The sequence below is a fragment of the Papio anubis genome, chromosome 6 (assembly GCF_008728515.1).
Source record: "Papio anubis isolate 15944 chromosome 6, Panubis1.0, whole genome shotgun sequence".
Taxonomy (NCBI): Eukaryota; Metazoa; Chordata; class Mammalia; order Primates; family Cercopithecidae; genus Papio; species Papio anubis.
Genome location: NC_044981.1, coordinates 79,297,982 through 79,316,651, shown reverse-complemented (window position 1 = coordinate 79,316,651; position 18,670 = coordinate 79,297,982). Strand labels below are relative to the sequence as shown.

At 37.9% G+C, this 18,670-nt stretch overlaps 1 protein-coding gene across 12 annotated transcripts in view; it reads right to left on the bottom strand.

The window, feature by feature from the left end:
- Window positions 1-18,670, bottom strand: part of LOC101010337 (cytochrome b5 reductase 4) — a 130,037-nt gene that overhangs the window by 13,317 nt on the left and 98,050 nt on the right. For 8 of the 12 annotated variants that reach the window (XM_009205595.3, XM_021937551.2, XM_003897854.5 and 5 more), the window contains 2 exons: window positions 16,638-16,802; window positions 11,703-12,298 (listed from right to left, as the gene is read on the bottom strand). In XM_009205595.3, the coding sequence (XP_009203859.2) occupies window positions 12,244-12,298; window positions 16,638-16,802 (220 nt within the window). In that variant the 3' untranslated portion in view covers window positions 11,703-12,243. Of the gene's footprint in view, window positions 1-11,702; window positions 12,299-16,637; window positions 16,803-18,670 lie in introns of those variants that run through there. The other 4 variants (XR_001901950.3, XM_017958080.3, XM_017958078.3 and 1 more) reach the window with 1 other exon arrangement.

The window sequence follows — 18,670 nt, the reverse complement described above, 5'->3', positions numbered from 1 at the left end:
TCATTGTTAGTAAATTTTTTATTTGCCTAGAAAATTGAGATTAAAAAATAAGTTTATTACATCCATATAACTTTCTGTATTGCTTTTAAAGTCCTCATGCTGTTAAGTTATAGGGCTTTGACTCCCAGATCTAAAAAGGACACCAAGTCCTGCTAAATCTTAAACAGTGACAGCTGTTAAATTATCATCTTCAGACTTGAGAGAAGATGGCAATCAAATAAAGTACATTCGTGATATACAGCGCCATAAATGAAAACTATTCAACCCCTCTAGGCCCAGGGACTATCACAGAAGTGGTGGGTGTGTGAGATTGTAAGGGCCAATTTTGAGAGATAACATTAGTTCAGAGTTTCTCTATGAATTAAACATTAATATCAAAGGCACACTGATGAAAGATCAGCATCTGGGCACCTGTGTCAGATTAACAGGGTTTTCTTGGAGCATTAACTGACAACTGACTTTTTAATAAAAAACAAAGGTTAAAAAATGTTTATAGAAATTATATATTATGGTCAAGATGATTAAAGCTTCATAGATTTTTTTATAAGATTTGACAGACAGATTTAATTGGCCTCATGCTGTCTTTCTTATGGCTTATAATTTGGGAAAGTAAGTCTCCTCTCTCTAAAAGTTTTTGCTTCTTTTTTTTTTTCCAAATCTTTCAATTATCACTTTGGCTAAATGAATGACTTATTTTACAATGACCTGTGATCCTATTTTGTGATATCAAGTGTTTTAAACTTTTGTTTTTTGAAAAACATTCCAAAATCAAATTCTAAATTCAATCTTTTTGACCTCATTACTTTTTTGATATTAGGTCCCCTGAAGTCCAAAAGAGACATATTTGGCTTACTTGGTATAATAAAATCATACAGGAAGTATTGCCAGATATGAAATGGTGTATTTAAGGAGTATTCTTAAATATAGGTTTCTGATAAATTTAGAAATTGTGCCATTGGGCCAGGAATGGTGGGTCATGCCTGTAATCCCAGCACTTTGGGAGGCCAAGGCGGGTGGATCACCTGAGGTTAGGAGTTCAAGACCAGCCTGGCCAACATGGTGAAATCTTGTCTCTACTAAATATACAAAAAATTAGCCATGCATGGTGGTGGGCCCCTGTAATCCCAGCTACTAAGGAGGCTGAGGCAGGAGAATCACTTGAACCCAGGAGGTGGAGGTTGCAGTGAGTTGAGATCATGCCATTGCACTCCCATCTGGGCAACAAGTGAAATTCTGTCTTAAAAAAAAAGATAAAAAAAGAAATTGTGCCATTGGAATAGAGTGAAAAACTTCCAGAACTTTTATGGAGAGCTGAATGTATTCAAGAAGTTTACTGATCCAATATCAAGCAGAACAGAACTGAATAGATACTGAAATACTATTTTATAACTTGTTTAAAACATTTGCAGATTCTTTTTGTTTTGTCAGAGTCAAGAAAACTTTCTCTTCTTTTAAGCTATTTATAGCTTTCAAAAATTGAGTAAAGTATACTCTAATAAGCAAGATTTAAAACATAATTTCTACCTAATTCCTCAAACATTTGGAAACTATTTGTGAGTATTCTTAACTTATGGCAATATAGTTATTTGCATAAGTTCAATAAGAATTTATTTCATAACCAGACACAATGGGACACATGGTTATTTTATGGAGATTTTGACTGGAATGACATAGTTTCAGATGGCCTTGAGAAAATGAGGCTGACTTATGGAACTGATAAAAGCCCCTTGGAAAAGCTGGCCTCATATCTTGTCCTTTATGGGGTTCTAACTTCTGATAAGTAAGGAATGTCACTTTCTGGCAGGTCCAGGAACCCCAAGTTTTCTTGGGACCTCAAAAAGGGAGGAATTAACCAAATTCATTCAGGTATCTGTGGGCACAGATAAAAAAAAATTAAGCTGCACTTTTCTTAAAGCCCTGTGAACTGAAGCTAGACAACTTAAACTTCAATGGAAAATAACAGCAACGTATTTATATACATAAACCATTTTCATACCTGCCTACTGATATATGGACTTCAGGGTAATATGCCTATATCAGTTTTCTAGGATTGTTCTCCCTTTTTTGTTTCTCATTTCCTCCTTTTTTCTCTGTTCTCTTTCTCCCTTACTCCCCCTAATTCTACTTCATGGGATGTGGGATTTCACAACCTACTAAAAATGAGCTTGCCTAACAACATGGGACCTATCCATCTAGGAATAAACTGTCATCGTCATAAAAGATCAGGCAAAAGCCAAGACCAGAGAATCAGTTCTTTTTTTTTTTTTTTTTTTTTTTTTTTTTTTTGAGACGGAGTCTCGCGCTGTGGCCCAGGCTGGAGTGCAGTGGCGCGATCTCGGCTCACTGCAAGCTCCGCCTCCCGGGTTCACGCCATTCTCCTGCCTCAGCCTCCTGAGTAGCTGGGACTACAGGCGCCCACCACCGCGCCCGGCTAATTTTTTGTATTTTTAGTAGAGACGGGGTTTCACTGTGGTCTCGATTTCCTGACCTTGTGATCCGCCCGCCTCGGCCTCCCAAAGTGCTGGGATTACAGGCGTGAGCCACCGCGCCCGGCTGAATCAGTTCTTTTAAAATGCCTTCTCTGAAAGATTTTAAAATGAAAAGGGGGATAAATGTGAAAGGAAAAGAAAAACTTGGACCCCAATTCACTATGCCAAAAGGAAAAAATTAAGCTGAAAGCTGTGTCATGCAAGATGCTACCTTTCCTTTTGTTCCTAAGCAAATAGCTACATATAAAAGGATAAATATCTCCAAATAGCTACTCTGTGTTCACCTTATCTTAGGTAAAGTGCTGATTTACTGAGCATGAGATGAATACATAATTGACTATTCCCCTACCTGTTCCTTTTCTCTTGCAACAAGGGGATTACTATCCCTTCCCTTTTTCCCCTGCAGCCCACTTTCCCCCTTTAAATATTTAAGCTTTTAAATTTATCTTTGGAGAAAGGCACAGACCACAGACTGTTTCTGTGACTTTGTGTTTTTTTTCTTCTGGGCATGTCCTTAACCTTGGCAAAATAAACTTATAAATTGATTGAGACCTGTCTCAGATACTTTTTGGTTTATAAAGCAATGAACAAAATGTACTACAACATGTAAGTGGTTTGTTTCTCCTAACCTAGCCAAGCTTATGCAATGTCTGTATGTTCTTTGCCTTCATGGCTAGAATTATGACTTGCATGATTTAATGTGTATATTATTGGACGAAACTTGAAGGTGTCTCATTATGGCCCTGTTTGTCATTAATTGCTTACCTTTCAGGTCTACCTGCTCCAAAAGTTCTCCCCATTCTGCCATTGGAGTTCTTCCTTGTTTCAGTTATTCACACATCAACTTCACAGTTGTTGCATGTACTATTACTTATTTTACATTTTTATTTTGGTCAAACTTAAATTGACATATTTCTCTAAGCTTATTCTTGAACTAAGCAATAACAACTGCAAAAATGCATGTAAGATTTATCACAAATTCGAATAAAATGTTCACAAAACATATCTGACCAAGGTCTTGTATCCAGAATACATAAAGCTTACAACTCAATATAAAAACAACCCAATTAAAAATGGGCAAAATATCAAACAGCTATCCTACAGAAGACAATATACCAATAGCCAATGAACAAGTGTTAACATGTTCAACTTGGTTAGACATCAGACAAGTCAAATTAAAACCAATGAGAACAGCTTTGCTCTTCCTCTAGGATCCTTGGAATGATATTCCTCCTTTCCTTATATGTTTGTATTATGCTAGAATAAATCTTATTTTGGATTTTTAAAATTTGCTGTTTTGAATGAGGAGTAACCTCGCCCTGATCTTCTCAACAGACAGGTATATAAACTGTCTTTGGCCCTATTCTTTGCCTGTTTGGGTGCTGTTCTAATTCCTTTTCAGATGTATACCTAGATGGGTCATGTGTACAACTCGTAATTAAATTCCCAGTGTTTACTTGTTTTTTTCCTAGCATGGATTATCTAAGATATGATTTTCTCAAGCCTGGTTTTCTCACATTCTAAAAAAACCCTGAAAGCATGAATGTTATAAACCCTTAGCATAAACTGCTAATAACCCTCTTGTTCCGGTTTCCCCTCATAGAACTTTACTTAAGGAAACGACACCTTCCAGGACTCATGTTGCTTCTGATAGTCTACCACCTGGTTCATATATAATTATTTTGGGGAGTTAACAATCTTTAGGTGTAGAGTGACGTACTAGTGGATAGGACAGAAACTGTGATTGCCTTAAAAATCAGTCTTACAAAGAAGAGTGAAATTGCCATTTTCTCCTTTGGAAAGATCTTGTGGCCTGGCGTGGTGGCTCATGCCCATAATCCCAGCACTTTGGGAAGCTGAGGTGGATGGATCACCTGAGGTCAGGAGTTCGAGATCAGCCTGGCCAACATGGTGAAATCCTGTCTCTACGAAAATATAAAATTAGCTGGGCATCATGGTGCATGCCTGTAATCCCAGCTACTCAGGAAACTGAGGCAGGAGAATCACTTGAACCCAGGAGGCAGAGGTTGCAGTGAACCGAGATTATGCCATTGCACTCCAGCCTGGGCAGAAAGGGTGAAACTCTAAGAAAAACAAAAAAATAGGAAAGATCTTGTGTGGTCTGACTAAACCATGAGGGAGGTAGTATTGTGAACCTTTGATTCCATCTCACAGCCCAGTTCTCTAGGAACTTAGTGAAAATTCTTCTCAAAGCTTAATAATAGTTTGATCAGCAGAGCTAATTTTAATCCACTTCACCCCAGAAATATTTAAATGGAAAATACAGAGAGATTGAAGACTAGATGACATTTTTTATTATGTGTTCGCATTATTTCACATCTTCAGTATAACAATACTAATACAACCACTGCTAAAACTACTGAAATAGTTTAGCATATATCTATACTTTCTTTTTTAACCCTTATTTTGTTTTAGTTCTACAAGTTTAAATGTTCTCCACCAATCCTTTTATTGATGACTCTCTAGTCTTTCTGGTTGTTTAAAGCTTGTTCTTTTGTAGACTCCTTAGGAAAGGCTTTGGAAAACAATTATTTCCCAAGTTTTCACATTCTATACTGGTTTATGCCTTTATATTCACAATTAAGTTTTGTTGGGTGTAAAATCCTTGGCTCACATTTTTTTTCCATCAGGATATCAAATGTGGTATAACACTTTCTTAAGGCATAAGGGAATGCTGTTGAAAAGTCTGGTGATTATCTAATTTTCTTTCCCTTTTTGAGTAGTTTTTGTTTAGATAACTAAAGGCATTTGCTTTTTATGGTTCAGTAATTTTACTAAAATTTGTATTAACGTTGGTCTTTTTGGATGAATACTCTCTGGTGCTCTTTCAACATTAATTTCAATTTTTTTTTGTTAATTTCAGGATTTTTCATTAAGTAGAGTTTTTAGTATTCTTTTCCTTTGATTTTTGTCTTCAAGGACTACTATTATTCATATGTTGGATATTCTTATCTTCACTATTTACCACTTCGTCTAGAATCCTTTTTATTTGTTTTATTTTTTAAGATGTAGTTTTGCTCTTGTTGCCCAGGCGGGAGTGCAACGGTGCAATCTCGGCTCACTGCAACCTCTGCCTCCCAGGTTCAGGCAATTATCTTGCCTCAGCCTCCCAAGTAGCAGGGATTACAGGCATATGCCACCACGCCTGGATAATTTTGTATTTTTAGTAGAGATGGGGTTTCTCCATGTTGGTCACGCTGGTCTCAAACTCCCGACCTCAGGTGATCCACCCGCCTCAGCCTCCGAAAGTGCTGGGATTACAGGCATGAGCCACAGCACACAGGCCTCCTTTTTATTTTTTAAAATATTTACATTCTTCTTACTCTTTTCTTCTTATCTAATATGTATTTGCTCTTGTGTTCTTTCTAGTTTGGTCTTAGTATCCAAAAACATTTTTATATCATTACTGAGATATGGTTCAAATTAGATACAATTCCCCTACTTAAAATGTACAATTCAATGTTTTTAGATATATTCATAAGTATGTGCAACCATAACCACAATCAACTTTAGAATATTTTAGCATTTCAAAAACACCCTCCCAACCCTTTAGTTATCATCCCCTACTGCTGTATCCCCTGAGCAACCACTTAATTACTTTATGTCTCATAGATTTGCCTGTTCTAGATATTTCATAGGAACAGAATCACTACTGATAAAGACATACCCAAGACTGGGAAGAAAAAGAGGTTTAATTGGACTTACAGTTCCACATGGCTGGGGAGGCCTCAGAATCATGGCGGTAGGTTAAAGATACTTCTTACAGGGTGGCAGCAAGAGAAAATGAGTAAGATGCAAAATCGGAACCCCCTGATAAAACCATCAGATCTCATGAGGCTTATTCTCTACCATGAGAACAGTAGAGGGGAAACCACTCCCATGATTCAAATTATTTCCCACCAGGTCCCTCCTATAACACATGGGAATTATGGGAATACAATACAAAATGAAATTTGGGTGGGTACTCAGAGCCAAACCATATCATCCTACTCCTGGCCCCTCCAAATCTTATGTCCTCACATTTCAAAATCAATCATGCATTCCCAACAGTACTCCAAAGTCTTAACTCATTTCACCTTTAATCCAAAAGTCCATAGTTCAAAAGTATCATCTGAGACAAGGCAAGTCCCTTCCACCTATGAGCCTGTGAAATCAAAGGCAAGCTAGTTACTTCCTACATACAATGAGGGTACAGGTATCGGGTAAATACAGCCATTCCAAATGGGAGAAATTGGCCAAAACAAAGGGGTTACAGGGCCCATGCAAGTCCAAAATCCAGCAGGGCAGTAACATTTTAAAGCTCCAAAATGATCTCCTTTGACTCCAGGTCTCACATTCAGGTCACACTGATGCAAGAGGTGGGTTCCCATGGTCTTGGGCAGCTCTGGCCCTGTGGCTTTCAGGGTACAGCCTCCGTCCTGGCTGCTTTCATGGGCTAGTGTTGAGTGTCTGCAGCTTTTCCAGTCACCTGGTACAAGCTGTAAGTTGATCTGCCATTCTGGGATCTGGAGGATGGTGGTCCTCTTCTCACAGCTCCACTAGGCGGTGTCCCAGTAGGGACTCTGTGTGGGGGCTCCAACCCCACATTTCCCTTCTGCACTGCCCTAGAAGAGGTTCTCCATGACAGCCCTGCCCCTGCAGCAAACTTCTGCCTGGACATCCGGACATTTCCATGTGTCTTCTGAAATCTAGGCAGAGGTTCCCAAACCCCAATTCTTGACTTTTGTGCACCTGGACGCTCAGCATCACATGGAAGTTGCCAAGGCTTAAGGCTTTCACCCTCTGAAGCCATGGCCCGAGCTTTATGTTGGCCTCTTTCAGTCATGGCTGGAGTGGCTAGGAAACAGGGCACCAAGTCCTTAGACTGCACACAGCACAAGGACCCTGGGCCCTGCACACGAAATCATTTTTTCCTCCTAGATCTCCAGGTCTGCCATAGGAGAGGCTGCCACAAACATCTCTGACATGCCCTGGACACATTTTTCCCATTGTTTTGGAAATTAACATTCAGCTTCTTGTGACTTACACAAATATCTATAGCCAGCTTGAATTTCTCCTCAGAAAATGGGATTTTCTTTTTTATCGCATTGTCAAGCTGCTAATTTTCTGAACTTTAATGCTCTGCTTCTCTTTTAAAACTTAAAGCCTTTAATAACACTTGAGTCACCTCTTGAATGCTTTGCTGCTTAGAAATTTCTTCCACCAGATACCCTAAATCATCTCTCTCAAGTTCAAAGTTCCACAAATCTCCAGGGCAGGGGCAAAATGCCACCAGTCTCTTTGCTAAAACATAACAAGAGTCACCTTTGCTCCAGTTCTCAATAGGTTCCTCATCTCCACCTGAGACCACCTCAGCCTAGATTTCATTGTCCATATAATTATCAGTATTTTTGTCAAAGCCATTCAACAAGTCTTGAGGAAGTTGCAAACTTTCCTATTTTCCTGTCTTCTTCTGAGCCCTCCAAACTGTTTCAATCTCTGCCTGTTACCAAGTTCCAAAGTTGCTTCCACATTTCCCAGTATCTTTTCAGCAACACCCTACTCTACTGGTACCAATTTACTGTATTAGTTCATTTTCACGCTGCTGATAAAGACTTACCTGAGACTGGGAAGAAAAAGAGGTTTAATTGGACTTACAGTTCCACATGGCTGGGGAGGCCTCAGAAACATGGCAGGAGGTGAAAGGCACATCTTACATGCTGGCCGCAAGAGAAAATGAGTAAGACGCAAAAGCAGAAACCTCTGATAAAACCACCAGGTCTCGTGAGAGTTATTCACTACCATGAGAACAGTATGAGGGAAACTGCCCCCATGATTCAGATTATCTCCCACTGGGTCCCTCCCACAACATGTGGGAATTATGAGAGTACAATTCAAGATGAGATTTGGGTGGGGACACAGAGCCAAACCATATCAGGTTGTTTGGGTTTCCACATTTTAACTCTATGTATAATGCTGCACCCAAGATAACTCCTCCATTCCATGAATGGGGGCTATGCATCAAGAGAACTTTAACAAAGAAAGCAAACTCATTTTTGAATTTTAAGATCACTCTGGCATTCTGTTTTGAGGTCTGCTAAATTTGCAATGCTGGGTGAAGATGACTTCACAATAAAACCAATGTTGAAAGACACCAAGAGACTGTAACTAGTTGAAATTTCATTTTTCCTTTATAATTTATTTGCCACAATTTTAAATACTGTAGACCATACAGAATGTTTTTTCTGCCCAAAAATGGGGGTCTGTTAACAGACTCAGTCCCAACCTCGTTCAGGACAAGCTTGCATCGTTCAGAAGTAGATCACAGAGCAGGTTGCACCCATGCCTTTGCCAGCATAAAGAAGTTGACTCTTTGGGGGTATCAAGGCTCCTCTCATGTTCTGTCACATTAAGGTAAAAACTGAGAGACCATAGCAAGGGCCCCTATCTAGACAAAACCTGATCATCTTATCTTGGACAAATTTCTCTGTTCTTTCTATAGCTTGTGGTAGACAAAATGTGCCCATCAAAGATGTCAACACCCAAATACCTGCAACCTTTGAATATATTATATAGGAAAAGGGACTTTACAGCTATAATTAAGATTATAGATTTTTAAAATAGGAAGATTACCCTGGATATCTGGGTGGGTCCGATCTAACCACATGAGATCTTAAAAGCAGTGAACTCTCGCTAGGGCAAGAAAGATATGGCAGAAGGGGAATTCAGAGAGATTGAAAGCATGAGATTCATCTACCAATGCTGAAGAGGCCCACAGGGGAATTCAGAGAGATTGAAAGCATGAGATTCATCTACTAATGCTGAAGAGGGCCACACAGAAAGTATGAGAAGGAATGTGAGCAGATTCTAGAAACAAAGACTAGCCCACAGCTAACAGCCAGCAAGGAAATGGGGAACTCAGTCCTACAACTGCAAGGAACTGAACTGAAATCTACCACCAACCTAAATGAAGTTGAAAGAACTCTTATCTAGGGACTTCCCCTTACAGTCTCTAGCTAAGAGCCCAGCTCAGTTGACAATCTGATTTCAGCCTTGTGAGGCTTTAAGCAGGGGACCCAGTTGAACCATATTGTACCTAGATTTCTGTGCCATGGAACTGTGAGATACTAAATGGGTGTTGTTTTAAGCTACTAAGTTTGTAGTAATTTGATCTAGCAGTAATAGAAAATTAATATGTAAACCTTTTTTTTTTTTTTAAAAAAGCAGAATTTGCAAGCAAATGTGACTTTGAGCATAATTCTTTTTCTTCATTGCAAATATGTGATGTAGGAGTCTTTGAGTTATTTGCTTGAGAATAACAGTGATAAACTATACTTCTATCTGTGCTCCTCAGTATTTGGTTGCATTAATTGGAAGACTGAGGTTCTACTTAGGGGATTTTTTCCTCCAAGTCCTTCTAGAATACCCTAGAATGGAGAATGAATTTTAGGAGATCAGGACTGCGGCATGAAGATGAATTATCAAGCTACTGTACTAATCCAGCTGAGGGATGATAGGACAGGGTTAGCTGGTATGGAAGAGTCAGACTGGAGAGGGGGACATTTATGTTGATTCCTAATAGTTCAAGAATGGCTTACTAGGTGGACGGTGGGGTGGTAAGGAGGAGGTAAATGGATATTGAAAACTGAAGCTCTGCTGATTCTCAAATTAGTCACTCCCATTTGGGAATTAACATGTAAGTTGATAAAATCATGTCAGTGGAGATTACCCAGGAGATACTTATGGATTTGTTTTAAAATATAAAACATAAAAGGAGGAATGAGGAAGTATTATATACAGCGATTAATAGAGAGGAGATTCTGTTGCTTGGGACTGGAGAGAGAAAAATGAAGAGGCTTAGAAAAGATGAGAAAGATGTTGGCTAAATTAGATTTGATACATCGCAAATGAACTTAAAAAAGTGGTATATGGTCTCTTTTTGTATTAGTGAATTTTCACACTGCTATAAAGAACTACCTGAGACTGGGTAGTTTATGAAGAAAAGAGGTTTAACTGACTCACAGTTCTACACGGTGGGAGAGGCCTCAGGAAACGTACAATTATGGTAGAAAGCAAAGAAGCAGCAAGGACCTTCTTCATAAGACAGCAGGAGGTGGGGAGGAAGTGCCACACTTTTAAACCATCAGATCTCTTAAGAACTCACCATCACAAGAACAGCATGGGGGCAATCACTCCCATGATCCAATCACCTCCCACCAGGACCCTCCCTCGACATGTGGGAATTACAATTTGAGATGAGATTTGGGTGAGGACACAGAGCCAAATCACCTCACCCTTAGATGGAAATAAAATAAGTAGTGGGAAGGCATGAAGCTAGAAAAAGTTCTTGTTAGCTACCAGTGAACACTGCCAGTCCAGGACAGCTAGATTCCTGCCTTTGTGAATAATGATGATGGTGGAATTGGCTACAGAAGACAGAGGCACAGGGAAAAGTGATAGTGTTCAAACCAGCTATGTGCACATAGGAAGCTTCACAAGCTGGTGTCTGTAGTTTGGGGAATATTAATATTGTGTTCCTCTTGGGTATATTATTCATTCAGTAAAAATTTAGCTATTTATAAAATCATTTACAGAGAAATTGGAGATTCTTTCAATCTCCTATTTCTGTGAAAACACTGCAGTTGTACTAAGACTGAAAAATCCTAGTTAGCTTATACAGGAGCTACCTATGCATTGAACAGTTTCCTCATGAAAAGCTCACAATGACTATTCTTGATACCCTCTGCTGATCTGAATCTGTGAAAGTATTTGACAGTTGCACAAAGCAGCAGAGAGAGAAAATAAGTTGCCCACACACAAGAACCTAAGAGGGCTCCCTGCTGAACCACCAGTTGTGGAGAAAGCAGCCAACCAGGGGAAGAACCATTCAGGACAGAATGTTCCTCATTTTTTCCAGCTGATTTAGATGGACTAAAAAAGAATTAAAATTCAATCCATTCCAAAGCACCAAATAATAATTTTAGGAACTATGTGGAACTAGATGCTATACTTTCACTCCCTTTCCTAACGTCTTTGTTTTTGGCTAAGAATAAAAACAGCTGTCAAGGTTCCCTCTCTCAAGCTCTGTTAACACACCTAGTCCAAAGGCGCATGTGTGTCATGTCTCTAATATATTTTATTGCTGTCTTTTAAAATTCTCCTTAAGACGCTGGCCCAATATTGTTGCATTCAACCACATTTCTATCACAAGGATTAAAAAGAACTTAAGTATAATTTTATTCTATTCTGCATCAGTGCCATATACACACAAAAAAATGTTTAGATAAGTTAATAAGTTATAACATTCTATGTTTTAATATTAATAACAAGGACATAAATGATCATTTCCTGAGTTAACAGTGCAATGTAAAATTTAATCTGTATTGCTAATAAGACATTTTACAGCATAGAAACATGATCGAAGTGATCATTTACTTTATCATGTCATAAAACACAAGTGCTTATTGTAGAACAGTGATATAATTTAAATGGCAAGGAAATTTGTGATTCATAACAAAGAATCCTGTATGTATTTGTTGCCATGATTAACTGTCCAGGTCAAATATCAGTAGTAAAATAAGTTATGGTACAAAAGAAAGCCAAGAAGTTAGAAGGAACATTTGATTTCATTTAAGAAACTGAAGCCTGGATTCTAGTTAACCTTTCATTATGTACAAAAATGTTCTCTTAAAAAACCCTAAGCAATCACAAATTTAGATAAACTAGTTGAATAAAGGACAATGACAGCTCTTCATTATGCTGTAAAACTATGGATCTCATTTTTGGAAAAGTTGAGATCCTGCAGCAACCTGAAAAACAAACAAAAAGCACATGTTTCTAAGGGAAAATGTTTTAAAATGAAGGAATAAGAGCAGCTTACCACCATAATCATGATACTTTTTCATTCTCCCCATTTACTATGCAGTTTTGTTTAATAAAAAAACACTCTCACTTCTTAAAAAATTAGTGATTAGTAACTCCTAAATATCATGAAATATCTAAGCAGTGCTGAAATTTTCAACTATATCATAAATGCCATAATTTTAAAAAATAGTTTCAATCAAGACCCAATTAAAATTTACTCATTATGATTGGCTGATAAGTCTTTCAGGCATCTTTTGATCTATAAGATCCCCCAGATCCCCACTCCATCCTGCAATTTATTTGTTGACAAAAATCAGATTTTTATTTGTTGAGTCTCCTAAAACCTTCATTTTTCTACATCCCTGTGGTATTGCTTAATAATATGTATCTACGTCCTCATATTTTCCATAACTTAATAAATGGATCTAGAGGCTTGATCAGACACAGGTTCAAATCTTTTTGACAAGACTATTTCATAGGTAATGTTCCTCTATCTGGAGGCATGTAATAAATGGTTGCCTCTCTTTTTGGATGCTAGGTACCATTATGATCTATGTATAGATCCATTAGTTAATTAAGCACTGCAATTGGTGATATTCTACTTCTATCATTCTTTATTCATTAATCAGCTGAGGAATCCTATAAAGAAAAATGTCTGCTGATTTATTATGTGGTTATTCAGTAGTATGGCTCATATAGCAAAGGGAGCATAAATGTTTGATTTTTTCCCCCTTTATTCACCAGTTTTCAAAGAAAGGAATTGATTCCCCTACTATTCTATCTTCATTCTCCCCCTACTGAACAGGAAAAGTAGAAATATTGCATATTATTCAACTAGGAAAATAGTACAATAACTACTTTTTTACCAATTACTCTATTATATGTAGTCACTTTGCTAGGCACTTCACATACTTATGTATTATTATTTATTCATTTTTACAGACAAGTGCACTAAAACTTAGAAAGGTTAAGAACTGCCCTAGGACACCCAGCAAATGATTGTAAGATGCCTGTAAGTGGTAGACCTGGGATTTAAACTCCAGCTGGCAGCTCCCGGAGGGGATACACATACTCACACAAAGGGCCAGTAGGGCACAGGAGTTGAGGCCAACACAGTGCAGCAGTAAAGCCTCTCAGTGTCTGGGCCCATGCTACCATTCTGTCCTGTTCTGCCAGGCAAGCAGCCTCACCCGAGCCAAACCAGTCTAGGCTTTTGTATAAATCTGCACCCCTAATGCATCTGCTAGTTCTCTCTGCCTGTACTATCCCCTTCTCCATCTCTCTTGACTGCTAGATTTTAGTCCACATGCAGTGCACATGACTTTTTTGACCATGCAGCTCCTGTCTCTCCAACACACACATCGCTAGGTAAAAGTAACCCATCTCTCCCAGAATTCCCATTACATCTTGATTTTTAATCTCTAGTAAGATATTTACGGTGTTCTGAGTCATACTTTAGTTATCAGTATGCGCATCTGTTTCTACCACTAGATAGTGCGGTCCTTGAAAGGAGAGATTGTTTTACTAATCTCTGTAATAAAGTGCATATTTAGTGGATAAAGAACCATTATTGGCCAAGTAATGATAAGCTGCTTATCTCTATTTTTAAAAAAATAGGTATTCTGAGTCTTTCTCTGTTATCATACTATACAAATTGACAAATGTTTACCAAATATGGAGAATATGTCTGGGATGGCTATATTTATAATATAATCTATGTAGCAGACATGAGATTAACTTTGGAGAACTCTAGGAGTGGACATTACAAGAAAGACTCATTTTTCAGAACAGCAAAAACTATAATAAGAAACCCATATAATTGCCAATCAAGAAAAATATACCACATCCATTAAGATGATGAGGATAAGGAAACCAAAGAAACGAGTCCTAACTGAAAGTCACAAGGGTAGCTACTATGAATTTTAAGTACTGATTTGAATCAAGTTACATCTCAAAATGCAACTCTATGTAGTATGTTCAGGAGTGAGTAATAGCAGGAATCCATATGTAATGATTAATAAATACTCCTGAGCAACTCTGGGTAAGCCAGTTAGCACAGCATTGAAAGACTGGCTCTGAGGTAAAAGTGAGAAAAGAAAGCTATATAGGTTCTGGTCAATTTTTTTTTTTTTTGAGATGGAGTTTCGCTCTTGGTGCCCAGGCTGGAGTGCAATGGCATGATCTCAGCTCACTGCAACCTCTGCCTCCTAGGTTCGAGCGATCCTCCTGCCTCAGCCTCCCAAGTAGCTGGGATTACAGGCACCCACCACCATGCCCGGCTAATTTTTGTACTTTTAGTAGAGACGGGGTTTCACCATGTTGGCCAGGCTGGTCTCGAACTCCTGACCTCAGGTGATCCACCTGCCTTGGCCTCCCCAAGTTTATGGTCAATTTTAAAAATGCAAAAATGATTCTAATTATTTAAAAGTATTATTATACTACAATCTATAAAGTACTCACTGAGATATTTCTAAAATCGCAGAAGCAATACAGTAGAAGACAGTACAGCTCTTAGCCTTTTTTCCTAAAAATTTTATATTCAAACTGTATAATGTTAGTTTTCATTGTAAATTTAATAGTTTTGCTAGAGCTTTAAAAGAGCAAAAGTTTACATAGAAACTTGAAAAATCTTTTTAAGTTGAGAGAGTTTAACTAAAAGAACATTTTTCTTAAAGCATTAAAACACAGAAATATATTTAATTAAAAATAAAATACATTTTAAATTCAACATAGAAGAAAAAAAGTTTTTAATGCCTTTATTTATTGATTGGGGGGTCAATCTTTTCTATAATTAAAATTTTAAATAAAAAAGCAAGATATAAGACTATCTATGAGGACTAAACTCTGATTTTTTTATCTTGCCCAAATTCCTATCTAAGGGGTCTAGGAAGTCATGCCCTACAAACTATAAATTCTCATCAGATGTGTTTTATTTAACCCTATATATCATGACTTACTTTCCAACCTGACTCTGGCATAACATTACGAGACAAGGAAGAAAATCAAAATATTTTACCCCAAAACAAGTTTCTTTGCCATATCTTGAAATGGCCCTGCAAATCTGTCCTTTGTGGGGGAAAATCTGCATCTGTAAAGAATCCTATCAACATAGCTAGATCTTTTTGTTCCCGGCCAGTCCAATCCTGAAGAGGTTAACTAAGAGTCTAGTACCTTTTAAAGGTCTGAATAGGCAACACTGTCATCTATTATCTCTAAGGGCAGCCACTGTAAGACTTCCAAAGAACCTTGGTCTCCACAATCTTTTATCTTAACCTGAACATTCCCTTTCTATGGATCTCAGGTCTTTAGACAAACTCAACCAATTGTCAACCAGAAAATGTTTAAATTTACCTATAGCCTGGAAACTTGCGCTCCCCGGCAACCCAGATTTGAGTTGTTCTGCCTTTCTGGACCAATCAATGTATTTCTTAAATGTATTTGATTGATGTCTCATGCCTCCCTAAAATGTATCAAACCAATCTGCCCTGATCATCTTGGGCACATGTTCTCAGGACCTCCTGAGAGCTCACAGGCCATAGTCACTCATCTTTGGCTCAGAATAAATCTCTTCAGAGATTTTGGAGAGTTTGACTCTTTTCGCCAACATCTAGAAATGTTAGGCTTAGTCACCTGCTAAATAAGAATAGGGCGCTTAAAACAGCTATATTTTAAAATCATCTAGAAATCCAACAGGGGCTACCTTTAACCAAATATTTTAAAGTGCCATTTTAAAGCTAAATCACATCAAAGTGAATTTCAAACAGGATCGCCACCACCACTGCTTTTTCATGATCCAGGCTTCAACTATTTAAGTCTTGCCTTATTTGTGTTCTAGTCTCCCCTTTTTGTCTTGCTGCTTGGCTTTTGACCACATATATTATTTACTAACTTTCACTCAGTTACAGAGAATGAAGATCAAAAGCTACAATGAGATGAACATTCCTTATTAATTACTATATATTATAAAGCTTTGATGGAAGAAGAGGTTGGGCCTAATGTCCCAAATAAGATTGTGGCACCAATCTTGTGAGTGTATCCATGTTGGCAGCCATTGGCAGAGAACACTGATTGCTAGCTGTAACTTACTTCTGTGTTTTATCTAACAATATGCATAATCCTAGCCTCCAACTCAAATTATACGAAGATTTAAAGACTGTTATTTTCTAAAACTGTAAGATTATTAAAGTGCAGGTTCATATAAATAGGAAGAACTGAGAGATATTTGTCATGAAAGATCTTCATTTCAGTATTGGGCAGTCTGTTTCCTACTACACTGCTACTCACCTTACTCCTTGTTCTGTAAATGGCACTGGTCCACAAATGCAGACGAGAACTTTGGATTTGTCCAAATTTATTTTCAAAAATTCAGAAAGAAGAGCTGGTGAAATATGTCCCTGTTTGCCATTCCATTCAGAAATAGGTGCTGAGAGAACAAATTCAACATCCAGTCTACGGAAAAGAAAAACAGTTTTTTAAAGTTTATTATTTTAAACATATCATTAACATGTGTCAAGTTCAATAATATATTTCTCCCCTAAAGAATAATTTAATATATAAAGATTGATACACTTGCTAGAAAAACACTGAAAAAAATTATAAGATTTAACAAAAACATATAGGTAAATCTATATTTGCTAAGGATTAGCTTTTCCTATACAGTAAGGAATGTAATTTGGCATTTTTTTTTTAAGTTGAACTAAGTAACCAAGCATGGTAGCTCACACTTGTAATCCTAGCATGTTGGGAGGCCACGGCGGGAGGACTGTTTGAGAACAGGAGTTTGAGATCAGCCCGGGCAACACAGTGAGACCTAGTTTCTACAAAAAACAAACAAACAAAAAAACAGAAAACCCCCCAAAAAACCAAAAACAACTGTTTAAACTTAGCCAGGTGTGGTGGTATGTGCCTATGGTCCTAGCTATTTGAGAAGCTGAGGCAGGAGGATCGTTTGATCCAGTGAGCTATGATTGCACCAGCCTGGGCGACAGAGCAAGAACCTGTCTCTTAAAAAAGAAATTAATTAAAAATAAATATATAAATGAAATAGAGATTTCAAGGGATCTCAGAGAACTCCACATTTCTATTAATAATTTACTGGTATTGAAAAAAAAAGAACAAATATTGCATGTTCTCACTTATAAGTGGAGCTAAACCCTGTGTATCCAAGAACATAAAGATGAGAACAATAGACACTGGGGACTCCAAATGGAGGGAGGTGTAGGGAAAGGGGCAAGGGCTGAAAAACCTCCTAGTGTGTACTATGTTCACTGTCTAGGTGACAGGATCAACAGAAATCCAAATTTCAGCATCACACAATATATCCTTGAAACAAATCCGCACATTTACCCCCGAACCCAAAATAAACAATAATAATATGCTGGTATAAATCACAGTAAATAGCAATTACCAGTGACACATGTATTTTAATCTCTGGCTCAAAGCTCTCCAATGATTTCCAGACCCTTACAACCAGTTTGATTAAGAAGCCTATTTGACTTCTTACTGTCACTGTCTCAAAGGCCCTCAACCTCAACCTCAACCTCATGATCTCTGTAACTGGCACCACAGTCTGCTTGGTTTTACAAGCCAGAAACCTGGGATTTATCCTGGGAACCTCTCTCTATCTCACCCTCCATATCCAATTCATCACCAAGTCCTGCTCTAACTCTGTTTACCTCTTAGCCTTCACTGCCATAACACTGCCTGTTCTCTTTCTTCTTTCTGTAATGACATTACCACTCCCATTCTTCAGTTTTCAGCTCAAGCATCAGGGAATCCACAGGGAAGTATTGCACCTCCACAAGGCTGAGGTCCTTTGTTTCATGTGTTGTAGCAATGTTTTCTTTTTCCTTTTCTTCATAGCCATTTACTTCAGATTTTAAATATGTTGTCACTAAGCTGATTACCTATTGTCTACCTTCTCCAATAGACTCTAAACTCCATGAGAACAGGGACCATGTCTGCTTTGGCTATCACTGTATCCCTAACACACAGGAGGTACCCACATACTACGGAATGAAAAAGATGAAAGCAAAAGGGTACAGGATTAAAACAAAGTCTCACAATGTAACAACAGACCATTTCTTCCCATGGGCTTAGTAATCTGTTATACAAATTGCTGGTGAAAAGCCACAGTAAATTCAGAATTCTATGTTGTACCTGCTCTGTCTGCTCTGTTTTAGCAAACAAAACTAATTCTTACCATTTCAATAGCATCAAATTGAAAGCAGTTCTACATGTTCCAGTGAGTAACTGAGTAGCAGGAATTCATGATACATTAATTTAAACCACATGAAAAAGCTGAAGTGAATGGTTTC